Source organism: Pan troglodytes, chromosome X, assembly GCF_028858775.2.
Source record: "Pan troglodytes isolate AG18354 chromosome X, NHGRI_mPanTro3-v2.0_pri, whole genome shotgun sequence".
Taxonomy (NCBI): Eukaryota; Metazoa; Chordata; class Mammalia; order Primates; family Hominidae; genus Pan; species Pan troglodytes.
The window spans coordinates 17,331,488-17,353,211 of record NC_072421.2 but is presented as its reverse complement, the minus strand read 5'-3'; the positions used below and the strand labels follow the sequence as shown (position 1 = coordinate 17,353,211).

General features: G+C 43.6%; 1 protein-coding gene across 1 annotated transcript in view; it reads right to left on the bottom strand.

Moving 5' to 3' along the window:
• Nucleotides 1–6,945: 6,945 nt before the first annotated feature.
• Nucleotides 6,946–21,724, bottom strand: part of SYAP1 (synapse associated protein 1) — a 40,940-nt gene continuing 26,161 nt past the window's right edge. The window contains exons 6-9 of the mRNA XM_016943697.4: nt 12,295–12,443; nt 10,668–10,726; nt 10,080–10,227; nt 6,946–7,149 (exon numbers count right to left, since the gene is read on the bottom strand). Of these exons, the coding sequence (XP_016799186.1) occupies nt 7,022–7,149; nt 10,080–10,227; nt 10,668–10,726; nt 12,295–12,443 (484 nt within the window). The 3' untranslated portion in view covers nt 6,946–7,021. The remainder of the gene's footprint in view (nt 7,150–10,079; nt 10,228–10,667; nt 10,727–12,294; nt 12,444–21,724) is intronic.

The following is a 21,724-nucleotide window of genomic DNA, read 5'->3' as shown; positions in this document are numbered from 1 at the left end:
TCTTGTTATCACTTGGCTGTTGCTGACCCTTCTGTTTTTGTCACTATGAATGTATAGCTTTTCTTTTCATTCCTTTACTGTCATTCAGTGGGGTTTGTGGATGGAGTGGAGATACATGCATATATTTATGTGAGAACCTAAGATATTGTACATTTCAGAAAACTAAAAAACAAAACCCCACTTTGAAAACAGAACTAAAACAGTATTTATTTTACAAAGGCCTCTTTAAAAATAGGATGACATTTTAGACATAGGTTGTTAAAAAACGTGCAGTCCAACCCTTTCATTGTACTGATAAAGATGCTTGAGTGTGTCAGGCTGAGTATTTTCACCAAGTCTCCTGACTTTCCACTCGAGTCTCTTTCCCTGGGCCCCGTGGTTCTCAATCTTAGCTGCTGTTACAAAGTCTTGGAGAGTTTCAAACAACCCTGTACCCTCAGGGCTACATCCCCGGCCAAATAAATCAGTATCTCTGCAGGGGAGCCTGGGCATCAGTAGCACCTGGACTTGCCAGGAGGTCCTATTGTGCAGCCACGCTTGAGGATGACTACCCGCTGCCAGGAGATTGACTGGTTTAGTCCATTTCTAAAAGCATGGTAATGTGGACATCAAGACATCCATCACGAGCTCATTATTATTTATTTGTTTGTTTGTTTGAGACAGGGTCTGGCTCTGTCGCCCAGGCTGGAGTGCAGTGGCCTGATCGTGGCTTGCTGCAATCGCCTCCTCCTGGGCTCAAGCCATCCTCCCACCTCAGCCTCCCGAGTAGCTGGGACTCCAGGTGCCCGCCACCACGCCTGGCTTTTTTTTTTTTTTTTAATTGAGAAAGGCTTTCGCCCTGTTGCCCAGGCTGGTCTCAAACTCCTGGGTTCAAGTGATCCGCCCACCTTGGTATCCCAAAGTGTTGGGATTACAGGTGTGAGCCTCTGTGCCTGGCCTATTTTTATTAATTACATTTGTGTGTTATCCAGATTTTTTTTTTTTTTTTTTTTTTTTTTTGAGACGGAGTCTCGCACTGTCACCCAGGCTGGAGTGTAATGGTGCGACCTCAGCTCACTGTGACCTCTGCCTCCCGGGTTCATGCAATTCTCCTGCCTAAGCCTCCCGAGTAGCTGGGATTGCAGGTGCACACCACCACACCCGGCTAATTTTTTGTATTTTTAGTAGAGATGGGGTTTCACTGTGTTAGCCAGACTGGTCTCAAACTCCTGACCTTGTGATCCACCTGCCTCCGCCTCCCAAAGTGCTGGGATTACAGGCGTGAGCCACCGCACCTGGCCCCAGATTTTAAATAGTATCTATTTTCATGCCTCAATTTCACAAGTATGTACTCTGTTAATCCAATTAACAATGAACACTCAACAATTTTGTTAGTGGCATCAATACAGTGTTCTTGTGCCACACTCCTTTGATAGTGGCATATTATTTAGCTCAGTTCTCACATGCCACTTATACCCTAAAGTAAATCTCCATGAAACAGTTTAAAATTGCCGAGTGACATGGTCATTTTGCTGTATCAGGATTTTTTCATTGTCTAAGTGCAGTAATGGCAGAGAACATTATGCACTTTATTGCTATTATGCTGATTACAGTTGGACACTGGGTACTGTAGGAGTAGTCACTCAAAACCTCCATTATGATGAATTGATCTATTATCTCTATTTATTAGGTCATAGGAGCTGGTTAACGTCGCTGAGTTTTAGCTCTGGCTGGCAGAAAGCATACTCACTGTTCGTTATGGTTATCAGGGAAGAACAAGAAAAATCACTATATATTGTCACTCCTTGGGGGCGGGTGGCAGTGAAGGAAAAATCCCACAACAGCCTTGGAATACCAGAGCTCCTGACCGTGGGTTAGAATGGTCTTTTATTATGAAGGACAACCCATTGAATTTGAGAAGTCTACAGTGAAAGCAAAATGTGTTCTTAAAATGCAATACTATCTCGAGGCAGTTTAAATTCTAACAATAGGAGCCTACATACCAGATGGCTTTGAAATATTTACAGGTCCTCTTTGCCTGAATTTTTAGTTATCCAGGAACAACCATTATAACTTATACCTTGCCACTAAAAGTAAGCTTTATTTATTCAGAAAAAAAGGTAACAATTTTTCATTTTGAAATAAATCAGGATGCACTGAATAAATGCTGTTTAAAAAGCCACACTTTTAACAACTGAAATCATCGATGGCTTATCTAAGTAAATCCCTTAGTGTGAAGACCAGATAAATAATTTGATGATTTGTGAGAAGTATATAACTGCATGTGATTAAAGCTTCATGTGTATTTGTCATGTCGTGACTCGGTAGTTTAGCCAATAGAAATAATCATTCATTAAAATGGCCCATCTTCCCCACAATAAAACTGATTATAAACCATATCAAAATTTCTGCCACTTTTGGCCAGATGCAGTGGCTCATCACGCCTGTAATCCCAGCACTTTGGAAGGCCGAGGCAGACAGATCACCTGAGCTCAGAAGTTCAAGAACAGCCTGAGCAACATGGGGAGACACCCATCGCTACAAAAAATACAAAAATTAGCCAGGCGTGGTGGTGCATGCCTGTGGTCCCAGCTACTCGGGAGGCTGAGGAGGGAGGATCCCTTAAGCCTGGGAGGCAGAGGCTGCAGTGAGCTGAGATCCCACCACTGCACTCTAGCCTGAGCGACAGAGCAAGACCCTGTCTCAAAAAGAAAAAAAAAAATTCTACCACTTTTATTTTTAAAAGTTGAAAAACTGGCTGGGCATGGTGGCTCATGCCTGTAATCCCAGCACTTTGAGAGGCCGAGGTGGGCGGATCACCTGAGGCCAGGCGTTCAAGACCAGCCTGGCCAACATGGTGAAACCCCGTCTCTACTAAAAATACAAAAATTAGCCAGGTGTGGTGGCACACGCCTGTAATCCCAGCTACTCGGGAGGCTGAGGCAGGAGAATCACTTGAACCGAGGAGGCGGAGGTTGCAGTGAGCCGAGGTTGTGGCCACTGCACTCCAGCCAGGGCAACAGAGTGAGCCTCCATCTCAAAAAAAAAAAAAAAAGAAAAAAAAAAGTTGAAAAACTAAATTTGCTAAAATTAAATGTGCCTAATTTTCCTAATTAAAAAATGTTTATCTTTACTTAAAAATGGAGGGGGGTATCTCACTATTACTAGAAAGAGTAACTATATAAAATTATTTGAATTATTGATGCACATTCAGAGTCCTGGTTTTTAATACCAAAAAGCCATTAAGGTTGGGCGCAGTGGCTCACACCTGTAATCCCAGCACTTTGGGAGGCCGAGGCGGGCGGATCACCTGAGGTCGGGAGTTCAAGACCAGCCTGACCAACATGGTGAAACCCTGTCTCTACTAAAAATACAAAAATTAGCCGGGTGTGGTGGCGCATGCCTGTAATCCCAGCTACTAGGGAGGCTGAGGCAGGAGAACTGCCTGAACCTGGGAGCCGGAGGTTGCAGTGAGCTGAGACTGCACCATTGCATTCCAGCCCAGGCAACAGTGTGAGACTCTGTCTCAAAAAAAAAAGCCGTCAAAGAGGCAAATAAAATACTGCAAGTCAGACATAATCATAAGATTTCTGCTGAAACCTTTTAAATGTCCTGAAATCCTATTTTTAACAATATTTTGATTAAAGCAAATCATCTTGATTACAATAGTGCATCTTAAATCACTGGGAGTACAAGTGTAATTGCTGCTTTATCTCTGAAACGATGTTTCTCTAGTTCTTTTTTCAAAAATTACCAATTAAGGCTGTGGCTCACGCCTGTAATCCCAGCACTTTGGGAGGTCAAGGCGTGCGGATCATTTGAGATCAGGAGGTCGAGACCAGCCTGGCCAACACAGTGAAACCCCATCTCTGCTAAAAATACAAAAAAATTAACTGGGCATGGTGGCGGTTGCCTGTAATCCCAGCTACTCTGGAGGCTGAGGTGGGAGAATTGCTTGAACTTGGGAGGCGGAGGTTGCAGTGAGCTGAGATCAAGCCACTGCACTCCAGCCTGGGTGACAGAGCAAGATTCTGTCTCCAAGAAAAACAAACAAACAAAAAAAGAAATGCCCGATTTACCAAGAATATTTCTCATCCCCCTAAAAACTTGCCCCCCCTCCCTTTTTTGAAACAGGGTCTCTGTCACCCAGGCTGAAGTGCAGTGGCATGATCATGGCTCACTGCAGCCTGGATCTCCTGGGCTCAAGCGATCCTCCTGCCTCAGCCTTCCAAGTAGCTAGGACCACAGGTGTGGGCTACCACACCTGGCTCATTTGTATTTTTGTAGAGGCAGGGGTCTCCCTATGTTGCCCAGGCTGGTCTTGAACTCCTGAGCTCAAGCAATCTGCCTGCCTCAGCCTCCCAAAGTGCTGGGATTACAGGTGTGAACCACCACGCCCAGCCCTTGGGTCTTTTTAATTTTGGTAGTATAGAAATAACTGGAACCTCAGAGGAGACACCTGTAATGCCAACTAGAAAAACACTGCTGCAAAGGACATCTAGTGGAAGGGTAAAAAGTAAAAAGCAGTAGAAACCTCAGCTTCCCTGAGAGCATATTAGACCAGTGCTTCCCAAACTGTAAATAAAGTCCATTCTCATCCCCTGGGCGTTCTTAGTAACATCAACTGGTCTGGGGCAGGCATTTCCAACATACTGCCAGGGCATGGCCAAGCTACACTGGTTCCTGAGCCACACTCTTTGAGTAGTGAGGCATAATCTCCATAGTGTGATGTTCATATTTTAGCATTTTATTAAGTTTTACAGGTTTTCATGCTTGGTATATCTTGTTGGCTAACCCCTAGGCATGTAATAAATACTTAGAAATTTTCCACCGAACATGGTGATAAATTATTTTGCTCTTTAAAGGAATAACACTTCAGTTACCTATATAATTTACTAAAGCAGAACATTTTACTCCTTGATGAATCCATAAAAATACAGCACAACTGTATTCTTACAGTATGTACAAAATCTTATTTTATCCTTTTATTTTCACAGGGCAATGCATAATTAGGTTGTTTTTAAATGAGATATTATGTAAAATTGATAGCAATAACTGTCACACACCTCTATTGCCATTGTAGGGTTTTTCTCTTTCTCTGATTTTTTTTGTGTGTGTTTATTCAACATTTATCAATAAGAATTTTAGTGCATTCACTAAGAGCCAAGCACCGACACATCCTGATATGCTTCCATCTAGGACTTTTAGCTGCTTAAAAACATTTAACATGCTTCTTTTCCTCCAGCAAACTCTTTAAAAAAAAAAAAAAAGAAACTCTTTCCTTCAATGAGATTATTTCAGAAGTTGCCAGTCACCTTGGAACCCAAACTCAGTAATAAGCAACTGTGGCACCACAAGTGGAAACCTTTTGATGATGGGCCCAGTGGTTTCATGGAATACACGGGTTTACTGCTATAACCCAAGAGACTCCAGTTGAGACAGTCTGGCTCAGACACATGCATCCACAACTATGAACAGGAGTAATGCCTGGACTCATACCCAGTTCTCTTGTTGACTATATCTTTGCCAAAGGACTACTGACTAGTTTTAATGGGGCCAAGAACACAAATATGTATATTTTTCTTATAAAGAAACATTTTAATTCTATTCCCCTTTATGTAATAAAGGCTTCTTGAAAAACATGAAAGGTTTGGGGAGCAAATGCTTAGGAAGTTTTCTGACATTAAACCACCTTGTTCATTCGTTCATTCATTCATTCATTCATTTTTGAGACGGAGTCTCTCACTCTGTCACCCAGGCTGGAGTGCAGTGGCGTGATCTCAGCTCACTGCAACCTCCACCTCCCAGGTTCAAGCAATTCTCCTGCCTCAGCCTCCTCACCTTGTTCTTTAAAAATAATCATATTCTATGAATATGTGTCTGCTGGTATAGCAGAAAGAGAAGGATTAATCAATAAAGTCCTAGAAGGTGAACTCGGAGGAACACAATTTTATGAAGACTCACAGTTTAAGACAAAGCTAAAACATTTATATGTGGTGATGATTAAAACAAGAACAACAGACTTTAAGGGGAATGGGCTTCTGAAGGTTATTGTAATACAAAAAGTATGGAAGGTCCTACTTTGTATAAAAACTGTGATGTAAAATTTCTGGTATAGTTTAAAAAGAAAAGAAAGAAAAGGCCCCAGAGAAAAACAAATATTTTCGCACAGCTTTTTTTTTTTTTTTTTTTTTTTGAGACTGAATCTCACTCTATCGCCCAGGCTGGAGTGCAGTGGCGCAATCTCAGCTCGCTGCAACCTCTGCCTCCTGGGTTCAAAAGCCTCCCTAGTAGCTGGGATTACAGGTGCCTGCCACCATGCCCGGCTAATTTTTGTATTTTTAGTAGAGACAGGGTTTCACTATGTTGGCAAGGCTGGTCTCGAACTCCTGACCTCCGGTGATCTGCCCACCTCGGCCTCCCAAAGTGCTGGGATTACAGGCCTGAGCCACCACGCATGGCCTGCACAGTATTTCTTAATGTAAAATTGTGTGATGCTTATATCATTAAAATCAACTTATTTATCTTTTGGCTTTCAGGTGGAATTTTAGAAAATACCTGGCAAGTGAATAGTTCTGAAAGTGCTTCCTCTTAAGTTCTTTGGTATAATTTGGTCATTTTGATAGTAATCAACCCATTAAGTAGGTACTTTAACACCCTCATATCAATTAAAATGGAATGTGGAGTACAGATATTTAGAAAACCATGACTGAGGAATAAATTATATTTTTGACCTCATGGAAAACAGAACTCTAAAATTTTACTTATGTTTCTGTGGCAAAGATAGCCATACTGCCTATGAAGACATCTCTAACTTTATATTAAAGAAATGTTCTATAAAACATCTCTTTCTGATTATTAGAAGTAACTGTTCTATATACTTTTTTAAAGTAGAAGAGGCAAGTTTCAACTTGAAAAAAGAATAATTTTGAATTTCATAAAATTATACTCTTTCATGCCTTCTGATTCAGTAAGTGTCAACATCTAGAATTTAATGTCAGTTTGCAGACTGTTAAGGATTATTCTTCTATTTCAGGAACAGCTAATTTTCCTCTTGAAGCATTTTCTCTATTTCCTTATCCCAGTTTTCATCTCGTTTTTCAGATTCTGTCACCACTTCATATTCTTGAAGTTCCTGCTGCAGTTCTTTTTCCCAATCTGCAGAATCCTCTAAAAGAAACAAAGGAGAAGAAAAAGATTCTCTCTGAATTCATAATGCTGGTGTTCACAATTCAGTCCATCTCAATTACCTACGTAAAGTCCTAGCTGCTGTAATTTTTAGTATCTCAGGCTTCACTACTATGTGTGCTCAGAAAAACTCAGTAAATTTTAACAGTGACCAAGGATAAACACAATTAGAAAGATAAATCTGTTAATGTAGAAGCAAAGGTATCAGATGTCATCAATATATTTTGGGTGTTATTTTGCTTTCCCTATGCCTCTGCATTTCCTTTTATTTAAATAGGTAAATGATAATTAATACTTGGTTGCAAGTTAATTTTTACCACTACCAATGATGATGATGGTAGCAAAAGCAGCTAATGTTCATTGAGCACTTACTGGGCTGGGCACTGGCCCAACTGCTTTCTATGTATCACGCTTTTCACCCTTGGAACAGTCCATGGACAAGGTATTACTATTTGCCACATCTTATAGATAGGGAAATGGAGACTTAGGAGAAGTTAAGCAACTTGCCCAAGATCACACCATTTGACAGCGACAGATATAAGGATGGAACCACATCTGCAGGCTCCACAGTCTATGCTTAACCACTATACAAAGAGCTGTCTCCTTAAGAGTGGAGACAGACACCGGGGTCTGAAGTCAGCCTGGACTCTCTCATGGTGTTCTGACTGGAGCTCTCACACTGGTCTTCCGCGTTGAGATTTAGACCTGCAACTTTCTACATAGACACTCAATATACCTCTGTGTGTGTAGGATAATGCATCTGCTATGTAATGTTATAAAATGGTGAGAAAACAAACTGGCTATTTAAAAAGTAAAGCTAAGATTCATTTTTGTCTCTTTTTTTTTTTTGAGACAGAGTCTCACTCTGTTGCCCAGGCTGGAGTGCAATGGTGTGGTCTCGGCTCACTGCAACCTCTGCCTCCTGGGTTCAAGCGATTCTCCTGCCTCAGCCTCCCAAGTAGCTGGGATTACAGGTGCCCGCCACCACGCCTGGCTAATTTTTGTTTTTTTTTTTTTTTTGAGACGGAGTCTTGCTCTGTTGCCCAGGCTGCAGTGCAGTGGCATGATCTCGGGTCACTGCAAGCTCCGCTTCCTGGGTTCAGGCCATTCTGCTGCCTCAGCCTCCCAAGTAGCTGGGACTACAGGCACCCGCCACCATGCCAGGCTAATTTTTTTTTTTTTTTGTATTTTTAGTAGAGACGGGGTTTCACCATGTTAGCCAGGATGGTCTCGATCTCCTGACCTCGTGATCCGCCCGCCTCAGCCTCCCAAAGTGCTGGGATTACAGGCATGAGCCACCGTGCCCAGCCTGTCTTTAAAAATAAACCTTAAACTTAGCTATAGAGAAAACAAAAATGAAATGCTTTAATCGTTCTACAGCAGCAACCTCAAAGGAAAAGACACCCTGTGTTGTGCAGGAAGCCACCAATTTCACAAATATTTATTAGGGTGCTTACTGAGTGCTAAGTTCCACATTAGGTACTGTAGGGGGACAGAAAGACAATGTGTAACTGCCCTTGGGGAGCTTACAATTTAGTCCTGGAGCCAAGATATATAATATATAAAAGACTATTGGGGCCAGGCATGTTGGCTCATGCCTGTAATCCCAGCACTTTGGGAGGCCGAGGCAGACAGATCACTTGAGGCCAGGAGTTCGAGACCAGCCTGCCAACATAGCAATGCAAAACATACAAAAATTAGCCAGGTGTGGTGGTGCGCGCCTGTAGTCCCAGCTACTTGGGAGGCTGAGGCAGGAGAATCGCTTGAATCCAGGAGGTGGAGGTTGCAGTGAGCCGTGACTGCACCACTGCACTCCAGCCTGGGCGACAGGGTGAGACTCCATCTCAAAAAAAAAAAAAAAAAAAAGACTGTTGGGCTGGGCATGATGGCACATACCTATAATACTAGCACTTAGAGACACTGAGGTGGCAAGATTGCTTGAGCCCAAGAGTTCAAGATCAGCCTGGGCAATCTGGCAAGACCCCATCTCTACAAAAAATTTAAAAAATTAGCCTGGTGTGGTGGCACACGCCTGTAGTCCCAGCTACATTGGAGCCTGAGGTGGGTGGATGGTGTGAGCCTAGGAGTTTGAGGCTGCAGTGAGCTATGACGGCACTATTGCACTTCAGCCTGGGTGACAGAGTGAGACCCTATCTCAAAAAGAAAACTGGTTTTTAAAAGCAGCCTGCTCCTTCCCAGAAGCAATGCTCTTTTGGCATGCAGCAGCTGGGAAAAGAATCTTCCATGTACATGTCTACAGTCAAGCAGAATGCCAGCTTTTAAAAATTTATTATTATTATTATTATTATTATTTTGAGATGAAGTCTTGCTCTGTCACCCAGGCTGGAGTGCAGTGGTGTGATCTCAGCTCACTGCAACATCCGCCTCCCGGGTTCAAGTGATTGTCCCGTCTCAGCTTCCTCCCGAGTAGCTGGAATTGTAGATGTGAGCCACTGCACCAGGGCCAAAAATTTTTTATTTATTTATTTATTTATTTTTGAGGCGGAGTCTCGCTCTGTCACCCAGGCTGGAGTGCAGTGACCCGATCTCGGCTCACTGCAAGCTCCGCCTCCCAGGTTCATGCCATTCTCCTGCCTCAGCCTTCCGAATAGCTGGGACTACAGGCACCCACCACCAGGCCTGGCTAATTTTTTTTTGTATTTTTAGTAGAGACGGGGTTTCACCGTGTTAGCCAGGATGGTCTCGATCTCCTGACCTCGTGATCTGCCCGCCTCGGCCTCCCAAAGTGCTGGGATTACAAGCGTGAGCCACTGCCTCTGGCAAGAATCAATTTTGATGCAAAATTTACAACACATTTTTGTGCACTGGCTTCAGAATAACAATTTTCTACAATTAGCTTTGGAATTAGGGAGACGAATAGTTTCTTTGCTTTGATTTGTTTTGTTTTTTACCTTCCAGTACGGCTGTCTCCTCTTGCTTTTTGTCAAGCACTAGTTGCTCCATTTCTTTCCTTAGATCTTCCTGATTTAGGTTACAGGCATCGAAGGCATCACTGACAAACTCAGAAACACCTGGGCTAGTAGAAATTTCTTCCTCATCCTGAAATGCAACAAATGAGCTCTTGAAATGGTTTGCTAAGCGACATTTGTGTTATTCTGGTTTGCTATTGTCTCACAATTTAATGCCGTGCTATTTTTATTTCTTTTCTCTGCGAGCTGTAAGACAATGAGCACTGCTCTCCAACCTTCTAACTTGCAGTTGCTTGGTAACTACATGAGTTACCACCTGAGGCTATTATTCTCCTTCACAGTTTGAATCACTCCAACCCTTCTCTGCAATCCCTGATGAGCACATCTAGAATTACATATGCCAGTAAATCGTCCTCAAGTCTCAGCCCTAGTTCCTTGACTATTCAAGTACCAGATGCTGCTTCTTCCAAACCCATATTCATACATAGTTTTAAATGGTATCAGAAAGAGTTAACACAGTTACTTTATTTCCAGATATCAACTACTAGGTACAATGTAAAACTGGATTACCTCTTGAGTTTTAAGCTGAGATTTGATTACAACGGGTGGCGTTTTGGGCCGTACTGCCTCTAAGAAGTGAGAATAAGAGAGACAATAATTGCTTGGTTCAGTTCTGAATACATATTATAATCACAGTAAAATATCCACAAGTATTATGATACTAAATAATTTTCAGAAATGAATTTTTATGTTATGCTTTCAGCTTTTCTTAAGTTATAAGAAACAGCCATGGTGAAACCATCTCAACCTCTTACTTTGGGGATATTTTTATCTATCTATCTACCTAACCATTTATTTATTTTTAGACATGGGGCGTCACTATGTTGCCCAGGCTGGACTCGAACTTCTGGGCTCAAGTGATCCTCCTGCGTCAGCCTCCTGGGGATATTTTTAACATGTCATCATATTCAATACATATCCTTACATAAAATTTCCAGCAGGAAATAATTTTTAACTACAGTGTTAGCAAAATTCATTGAAGAATAGTTCTGTACTTTTTTAGAATAATGAGAATTAAGCTATTTATCAAGTTTGCCTGCTGATATGAGTGCTAGAAAAAGGCAGTCTTTATGGAATACTGTCATAAGTCCATTTTGTTAAACAAGGCAGTATTTGGCAAAATGGCATTTTCCAACAAAATTAACATAAATGCTAAAGAATAACAGACAATTGGGATGCATGTTAACACTGATATACAAAATGACAAATTTTCCTGTGTAGAGCAACTTCACTCCATTTCCCTGACACTGACGGCAGTGTCAGATCCTGTCCTAGTATTCTGTATAACCTGTACCTCAGGACATGCTGTTTTGCTTAATCATTTAAAATTTCGTGAATTAAATCACCCCGCTTCTTGTGGGATAAATGTCCAGTTGTAATGAGTACCTACTATACACAGCCGGTACTCACTAAGAATTTAAACTATGACACAAAATGTGTTTCTTATTTTAATTATTACAGATTTCAAACAGCTACCCTTATTATAAAACACATTCCCACAACCAGGGGTAAGTTAGTGTCACAATGAGTCCAATGTTCATCAGTGCCTAGCTCAGAACTAGATAGATCCTTGTAACTTGGGAGCGGAATGGAGCTTTGTTCTGCTCTACAGACTACACACACTGGAGAAACATCAGGTTGAAACAAACAAAAAGGAGGTGGACTGAATCAGGGTGGAGGACAGAAGTATAAAGAATCACATGGTTAAGGGCCAAAAATGAGAGGGGGGGAAGATGACAGATGTTTGAGAGAGAAATAAAAAGAAAAAAAAACTCGCCAGGCACAGTGGCTCATGCCTGTAAGTCCCAGCTACTTGGGAAGCTGAGGCAGGAGGATCGCTTGAGTCTAGGAGTTTGAGGACAGCCTGGGCAACATAGTGAGACCCGTGTCTAAAAAAAAAACAAAAATGAAAACAAGGAATGAGAAAGGAGATAAGCAAAGTAAAGGAAAGCTTGGGGAAGACATGTGTGAGCTGGGTCAGAGAGAAGGCAGTAAGAGAAAAATGAAGATTTCCTCTGGGAAGAAAAGAATTTTTCCCTAAGGCAATGACATTTCTGGTACGTATAAGAGGTCAAGCTCATTTGAGTCTCTAAGAACAACTTTTTCTGTAGAGTGCTGTCTTCTACCCAGAATATACCTGCCAGCGGCAAATCTTGCTCTCTGCCATTGCTCTTCTCCTCCTTCCCTGCGGCCTGCTGTTGGGCAGCCAGGGCCGTGAGCTGGGCTGACTGCTTAATCAGGGAGACGCGGTAAAAGTAGTTCCTCCAGAACACTTCTTCCTTCACACTTTTAAAGAAAGGCAAATTAGAACAGTGGAAAAAGGCAAAATTAAAAATGAATAAAAAGCAGACAGACAAGAACACATTTGAGAACGCACACAGACAAGTGCACGCAGGGGTTATTTGTTGTAGAGGGGACTGGAGTAGATGATTTGCAAGAGCACTTTCAAAGCTGAGTGAGGTTCAGAGGGGGTTCATATTGGCTTTAACAATTTTTTTTTTGACACGGAGTCTTGCTCTGTTGCCCAGGTTGGAGTGCAGTGGTGTGATCTCAGCTGACTGCAACCTCCGCCTCCTGGGTTCCAGCAATTCTCTTGCCTCAGCCTCCCGAGTTGCTGGGATTATAGGTGCCCGCCACCATGCACAGCTAATTTTTGTATTTTTAGTAGAGACGGGGTTTCACAATGTTGGCCTGGCTGGTCTCAAACTCCTGACCTCATGATCTGCCCGCCTCGGCCTCCCAAAGTGCTGGGATTACAGGCGTGAGCCACCGCACCCAGCCCATATTCACTTTAGAATTGAAAGCTAACAACAGGATAAACCTAACAGCTATCTTCCCCGTAGCAGCAAAATACAAGTTACAGAATACCAATGAAACCTCAGCATTTCTTGGTATCTTAATGATACCAATACTGCTCTCGGTAGAAGAAAACATGGCATTGTTGTGAAACTAGCATAATCAACCTGGGAAACCAGAAGCAGAGCCAGGACTCCACCAATCACTTGCTGTTTCTCAAGAGGATTAAATGCCTTCCAGCAGTGAGAAGCAAGCATTGTGGCTGTTGTTCCTTATGAAAGAGAATGTTTGGCAGCTTGCTAATAACTAGTAACCAGTAAGAGTTAGCAATGGGGTGGGAAATGCTTGATAAAAAGATTGAAGTGCAGTTCAACCTGAAAACTCTTGGTGGTTCTCAAACCTGGCTACCTATTAGAATCACCTGGTGTGATGTGTTGGTGCCCAAGTGGGTGAGGTAAGTGTCCACACAGGGGGGTGGCCTGGAACGGAGAGTGAGAACCAAGCAGGGAGAGAAGGGTGTTTGAGCAGAGGAGTGAGTGGCAGCAAAAATGACAGATCAGCCACATGCACAGGGAATAAGTAAAAATATTAAAGATAGTAGAAACCAGGTTTCTCACCATCAGAGAGGAGAGTTACAAACATGGAAAGGGAAAAAATAAAAATGACCTCCGTCATGAGGTAGCACCATGAACACATGGTTTTCATTCCACACAGAAATGAGCACACACACATTCCCTGGCTGTGTCCACTGAGAGCATGCAGTGCAGTGGCACCCCAATGGCAATGAGCACACCTAGCATCCAGATCTTGCTTTCTAAATACCAAGATTTAGACTTTCCACTAAAAGGATCCAGAGCTCCCTGGGGAAATGACTGATTCCAGGGTTAGAGCAGAGGAAGAATACTATCTTGTGCCAGAAAGCAAGGAAACGTGTGAAGAAATGATGGGGACGAGTTAGAAAGACACAAGTCAGCTTGAATAGTCTCCCATTGGCCAAATTGGTAATTATTATTATTATTTTTTGAGACAAAGTCTCACTCTGTCATCCAGGCCGGAGTGCAGTGGCGTGAACATGGCTCACTGTAGCCTTGATCTCACCAGCCCAGGTGATGCTTCTGCCTCAGCCTCCCGGGTAGCTGAGACTACAGGCACATGCCACCATGCCTTGCTAATTTTTTTTTTTTTTTTTTTTTGAGACGGAGTCTCACTTTGTCACCCAGGTTGGAGTGCAGTGGCGTGATCTTGGCTCACTGCAATTTCCGCCTCCCAGGTTCAAGCAATTCTCCTGCCTCAGCCTCCTGAGTAGCTGGGATCACAGGCGCCCACCACCATGCCCAGCTATGCCTGGCTAATTTTTTGTAGAGATGAGGTTTCACCATGTTGCCCAGGCTAGTCTTGAACTCCTGGGCTCAAGTGATCCTCCCAACTAGGCCTCCCAAAGTGCTGGGATTACAGGTGTAAGCCACCATGCCTGGCCTCAAATTGGTAATAATTTGAGCATCAAAATTACAGACCACTGCATGAGTCTGTACAAATATAAATACATGGAAAGTCTGATGAACAGAGTATTCACAGTTTCAAAGCACATCCCAGCAAAATACTAATTACATTCAAAGAGGAAAAGAGTAACTTTACAGTCAAGAAACCTGGCAAACACCACCTGCATCAAATGACCCAAGTATGAACAGTAATGGGACAAATGGCTGCATGTGCCACCTGACAGCATGCAACAGACATAAGGAGATTGATGAGACATGAAAACCAAATGTAACCTGTGAGTGTGAACTGGGCTTTTTTGCTAAAAAGGACATTATTGGGACGAATGGAAAAACCTCAATGGAGTCTGAGAGTGAGATGGTAATAACGCGTAAATGATCATTTCCTGATTTGGATGGGCACACTGTGGTCATGTAGGAGAATGCTTGTAAAACACTACGGCATTTGGGAGTGATGCAACATTAGGTCTCAAGTGATTTGGAGAAAAGTTCTTTATGTTGTACCTCCAATTTTTCCATAAGTTTGTGTTTCAAAATAATAATAATAATAATAATAATAATAATAATCCATTGATAACTGTGCTCGCTTCAGAGAAATTAAATAAAAATCTTGAGGGTTGAATACAAAAAACAAAACTAAATAAAAGCAAAATGGGTCAGGCATGGTGGCCTACGTCTGTAGTCCCAGTGCCTTTGGGAGGCCAAGGCAGGAGGAATGCAAGGTCAGGAGTTTGAGACCGGCCTGGGCAATATGGTGAAATCGCATCTCTGCAAAAAATACAAAAATTAGCCGATGTGGTGGTATGTGCCAGTAGTCCCAGCTACTTGGGAGGCTGAGGCAGGAGAATCGCTTGAACCCAGCAGGTGGAGGCTGCAGTGAGCCAAGATCGCACCACTGCACTCCAGCCTGGATGAGAGTAAGACTTTGTCTCAAAAAAAAAAAAAAAAAAAAAAAAAAAAAAAAAGGCCGGGTGCAGTGGCTCATGCCTGTAATCCCAGCACTTTGGGAAGCCAAGGTGGGCAGATCACCTGAGGTCAGGAGTTCGAGACCAGCCTGGCCAACATGGTGAAACCCCGTCTCTATGAAAAATACAAAAATTAGCTGGGTATAGTGCATGCTTGTAGTCCCGGCTATGCAGGAGGCTGAGGCAGGAGAATTGCTTGAACCCAGGAGGCGGAGGTTGCAGTGAGCCAAGATTGTACCATTGCACTCCAGCCTGGGCGACAATAGCGAAACTCCGTATCAAAAAAAAAAAAAAGAAAAGAAAAAAAGCATTAAAAAAGCACATACACATGCACACAAACATGTACACACCCAAGGAATGGCTTTGGTGACCTGCAGGGTGTGTGAAATTTTATTTTTGTTTGTTTTTGCCTGGAAGAGTGGCTCATTTTATGTTCTAATTTTTTTTTGTTGTTTTTTTTTTGGCAAGTAGAAATGACAAAAGGGTGGGAGAATGCCTCTTTATCCCTTTTTTTTTTTTTTGAGACAGAGTCTCGCTCTGTCACCCAGGCTGGTGTGCAATAGCGTGATCTTGGCTCACTGCAACCTCCATCTCCTGGGTTCAAGCGATTCTCCTGCCTCAGCCTCCCGAGTAGCTGGGACTACAGGCACGTGCTACCATGCCTGGCTAATTTTTTGTATTTTTAGTAGAGACGGGGTTTCACTGTGTTAGCCAGGATGGTCTAGATCTCCTGACCTCGTGATCTGCCCGCCTCGGCCTCCCAAAGTGCTGGGATTACAGGCGTGAGCCACCACGCCCAGTCTATCCCGTTTTTTTAGAAGGGATGCAAGGTTCTTAGAATGGGGGGAAAACTGAGAAGAAAGCCTGACAGAAAAAGACTTTGAAAGAGTAGAATACAATCAGTCAGTGCTAGGTGCGGTGGCTCATGCCTGTAATTCCAGCACTTTAGGAGGCTAAGGAGGACGGATCACCTGAGGTCAGGAGTTCGAGACCAGCCTAGGCAACATGGTGAAACCCCGTCTCTACTAAAAATACAAAATTAGCCGGGCGTGGTGGTGCACACCTGTAATCGCAGCTACCTGGGAGGCTAATGCAGGAGAATCGCTTGAACTGGGGAGGCAGATGTTGCAATGAGCCAAGATGGCGCCATCGCACTCCAGCCTGGGTGACAGAGTGAGACTCTGTCTCAAAAAAAAAAAAAAAAAAATCAGTGAGAACTAGCAGAAAACAATAAGACTCAGGCTTGTGAATCTGGACAGAGCTTATCTTAGATGAGGCATCAGAATGCACAGTTGTCACACCTGTGAATGGAGAAGCTAGGCCTGGAAGCTAGCATGTAAGTGATAGAGGCAAAATGCACGATTACCTATACAAGCGAGGACAGGTAACAAGATGGAATTTGCTGCCAGACACAGCCCCACTTTTATTAATGCCACCAACATTTACCGGTGGAATTATGGTGCCATGTGCATCAGGCACTATGCTGGGTGCTGGGGGAATAAGACAAGTTGTCTGCCATCATAGATGGTCACAGGAATAATAACCTCTCACTTGTTAAGTTCTTACTACATGCCAAGCAGCATTTCCCAAACTCATGTGGCCACACAACTGTTGTAACATCTCTTGGAATTAGTTTGGCAAGAGGGATATTGGGCTTCATAGCAATTCATAAGGGATTATAGTTGACCACGAGTTTAGCTGAGCAAACCACAGTATGCTACAACTGCTAAAAGAGCTCATGAAATCTTAGGCTGCATCAAAAACATACAAGATATGCTATGGTGTGCTTTCTGCAATTAAGACAACGCATTATATTCACTCCTGAGGACTCACTTTAACGATGACACTGACAAACCAAAGGGTATTTACAGGCAAAACACCTGGATGGTGAGGGATTATAGGGACTAAGACATTTGGGGGAACTAAGAACTGGGCCTGTTTGTCCTGATAAGTTCCAGGGTCTTAAGCCATAACACTCGAGCCAAACAAAAGTGAAATGAGCCTTCCCATGAGGTAGTAGGCTGCCTAAATATCTTTGAAATCACTTTTTTTTTTTTTTTTTTTGAGATGGAGTCTCCCTCTGTCACCCAGGCTGGAGTGCAGTGGCACAATCTCGGCTCACTGTAACCTCCGCCTCCTGTGTTCAAGTGATTCTGCCTCAGCCTCCCGAGTAGCTGGGATTACAGGCACACGCCACCACCCGGCTAATTTTTATATTTTTAGTAGAGACGGAGTTTCACTGTGTTAGCCAGGACGGTCTTGAACTCCTGACCTCAAGTGATCCACCTGCCTCAGCTTCCCAAAGTGCTGGGATTACAGGTGTGAGCCACCGCGCCTGGCCTGAATTCACTTTTAAGTCTGAGCTATGTGAAATGCCCAAAATGAGACTTAGGTATTCTAGGTACCTATGGTAGATCGTGGGCACTGTTGGCTGTCTTGATTAATAAAAACAAACATGTGGACTGCTTTGTTTTCCATAGTCTCTCCCTCTTGATATGAGAGGTGCGGTCATAGAGGCACACTGCAGAAATAGTCTGTGTCACCCTCTGGGGAAGAGTCACAATACAGATGACGACTAAAGGTTCTGAGAAGTCAAGTCCTTTGGTAAAGAAATCCAGGCTGGGCACGGTAGTGGCTCACACCTGTAATCCCAGCATTTTGGGAGGCTGAGGCAGGAGGATCACTTGAGCTCAGGACTTTGACACCAGCTTGGGCAACAGAGTGAGACCCTGACTCTACAAGAAATAAAAAATTAGCTGGGTATGGTGGCATGTGCCTGTAATCCCAGCTATTCATAGGGAGGCTGAGGTAGGAGAATTGCTTGAGCCTGGGAGGTTGAGGCTGCAGTGAGCCATGATCACACCACTGTATTCCAGCCTGGGCAACAGAGAGATACCTTGTCTTAAAAAGAAAAAAAAATCACGGCCAGGCACGGAGGTTCACGCCTGTAATCCCAGCACTTTGGGAGGCTGAGGCAGGCAGATTGTGAGGTCAAGAGATTGAGACCATCCTGGCCAACATGGTGAAACCCTGTCTCTACTAAATATACAAAAATTAGCTAGGTGTGGTGGCGTGCACCGGTAGTCCCAGCTACTTGGGAGGCTGAGGCACAGGAGAATCGCTAGAACCCGGGAGGTGGAGGTTGCAGTGAGCCGAGATCGCACCACTACACTCCAGCCTGAGTGACAGAGCGAGACTCTGTCTCAAAAAAAAAAAAAAGAAAAAAAAAGAAAAAAAAAGAAAAAAATTAATTGAGCACAGCAACTCTCAAACACTTATCTATTTGTTTTCCTGGACTATCTTAAGGCATTGTATCCTGTGAAAACCCTCCGAGAAACACTGGACAAATGTCACAGGCCAAGGCCAAGGCAGGAAAGGACTTGTGATTTCCCTACTGTCATCAGAATGAGGGCCTCAGAGGGTGCTTGTGATGTACCAGCAGGACCCTATCTCGGTCACAGCATTAGACTACCACAGGGAAGGGTTAAGCTACTAATATGCAGTTTGAAATCCAGAGCAAGTGTTTTGTTTTCTAAAGTGTTCCTAGTTAATGATGGCTTCTGTTCAGAAAAAGTGTTTCAAAGAGCAAAGTTGTGCTTCTGTGTGTCAGGCAGGAAAAGTCTGGAAACCGTATATTTGTGTCTGACAGCTTGTTTTCGTTCTGTTATGGAAATTTTCGACAAAACAGAAGTGGAGCAACTAGAACAATGAACCCCATGTACCTGTGACCTACCTACCGTGAGTATCAGCATTTCACCAGTTGCGTTCCATCTATCTTCCCCTCCCCTGCACACATGCTTTTCTTTGGGAATGGGTTGGAATATTTTAAGGCGAATGAGAGACATCACATTCTTTCATTTGTAAATACTTCAGCAAGCATTTCTTTTTCTTTTCTTTTTTTTTTTTGAGACGGAGTTTCGCTCTTGTTGCCTAGGCTGGAGTGCAATGATACGATCTTGGCTCACCGCAACCTCCGCCTCCTGGGTTTTCAAGTGATTCTCCTGCCTCAGCCTCCCGAGTAGCTGGGATTACAGGCGCCTGCCACCATGCCCAGCTAACTTTTGTATTCTTAGTAGACACGGGGTTTCACCAGGTTGGCCAGGCTGGTCTCGAACTCCTGACCTCAGGTGATCCGCCCGCCTCGGCCTCCGAAAGTGATGGGATTACAGGCGTGAGCCATCGCGCTCCGCTTCAGCAAGCATTTCTAACAGATAAGGACTTATAAATAAAAACTATAATTTCTAAGTAATCCTCAACAAAATTAGTAGGAGGAAACTGGAGTCATATTGAAATATTTGATTGGCAGGTTGCCCTGTGACAAATTAGAAACACTAATTGCCAAATACCAATTCTCAGACAGTTTCAAAAAATCTAAAATTACTGTCAACAGTGAGAGGGGGCGGTCCACAATTGTAAAGAACCAAAACTGTGGACAGCTACATGCCTGCTATGAGCACCCCAGGCCACAGGCCTCAGGCTCCAGCCACTCAGGGCCTCTTGCTGGTCTTGAGAGCCACAGCAGGAGCCAAGCATATGGCTCAGGGTGATTCAAAAGGTCTTCAAGTTGATGGAGGCTGCAAGTGTAAAGGGCACCTGCACCCCGGGGCTTGGGTACCCTTCCCTCAGAGTCAGTTACTCAGAACAGGCACAGCCTCAAATTCTGAGGGAAGAGCTTGAAACACACACACACAAGCACATACACATACACATTATATATACAAACTCTTCAAAATTCAATTCTACCAGGAGCGTGGGTGGCTCTCGTCTATAACCTCAGCAACTTGAGAGGCTGAGGCAGGAAGACTGCTTCAGGCCAGGAGTTCAAAACCAGCCTGGGCAACACAGCAAGACCCTATCTCTAAAAAAGTTAAAAACAGTATTAGGCAGGCGTAGCGGCACAGGCCTCTGAGCTACTTGGGAGGCCGAGACAGGAAAATCACTTGAGTCCAGGAGGTCAAGGCTACAGTAAGCTACTGTGCCACTGCATTCCAGAGATCCTGTCTCTAAAAAATAATACTTTTTAAAATAAAAAAGTCAATTCCTATGATTTTGTGAGCATATGTAGTAAAAAATAGATTAGATGGTACATTTAAAAAATATCCTTAACTAGGCTGGGTGCGGTGGCCTGTAATCTCAGCACTCTGGGAGGCCAAGGCGGACAGATCACCTGAGGTCAGGAGTTCAAGACCAGCCTGGCCAACATGGCGAAACCCTGTCTCTACTAAAAATACAAAAAATAGCCAGGCGTGGTGGCATGCGTCTGTAATCCCAGCTACTCGGGAGGCTGAGGCAGGAGAATCGCTTGAACCTGGGAGGTGGGGAGGTGGTTACGATGAGCCGAGATCAAGCCATTGGACTCCAGCCTGGGTGACAAGAGCGAAACTCCGTCTCCAAAACAAAACAAATCACCTTAACTAAAAATATCCTTAACCACAGCTATTTTAGACAAAGTCTAGCTGGGCGCAGTGGCTCACGCCTGTAATCCCAGCACTTTGGGAGGCCCAGGCGGGTGGATCACCTGAGGTCAGGAGTTCGAGACCAGCCTGGCCAACCTGGTGAAACCCCATCTCTACTAAAAATACAAAAATTAGCTGGGTGTGGTGGCGGGCGCCTGTAATCCCAGCTACTTGGGAAGCTGAGGCAGCAGAATCACTTGAACCCAGGAGGCGGAGGTTGCAGTGAGCCGAGATCACACCATTGCACTCCAGCCTGGGTGACAGAGTGAGATTCCATCTCAAAAAAAAAAAAAAAAAAGAAAGAAAGAAAGAAAGAAAAAAGACAAAGTCTAAAGATGAAATTTCTAATGAGATTTTTTTTTTGGCCATAAAACATACTTTTCTTATGGGAGGGTTGGGGAGGGCTCTAGAAATTTACCACTAATATGTTAATAATTATGGAGGGAAGAGTTTCACTACAAAGAAAAAAAGATTCCATATAACTGTTATTCTGAGTCTGGAAGAACACTCCCAGAGTGGTGTTTTCACAGACAGAAAACCTGTGCTGCTGTGTGAACCAAAAGGCTAGCAAATATTTGTTAAAACCGCTATGTGGCTGGGTAAGCATAGCAAAACAAACATGTGTTCATCTGTGCTCCCTCTGAAGATGCCAAGAAAGTAACAGAAAAGGAATTACATACATAAAAACACAAGGACAAAGAGAATGACAGAGGAGAGGACAGTGGAAGCTGTCAAGGGCAGTCAAGTGGAAAGCTGTCAAGTGGAAATGTCAAGGGCAGACAGTAATCTTTTTTTTTTTTTTTTTTTGGAGACAGAGTCTCACTCTGTCGCCCAGGTTGGAGTGCAAATGGTAC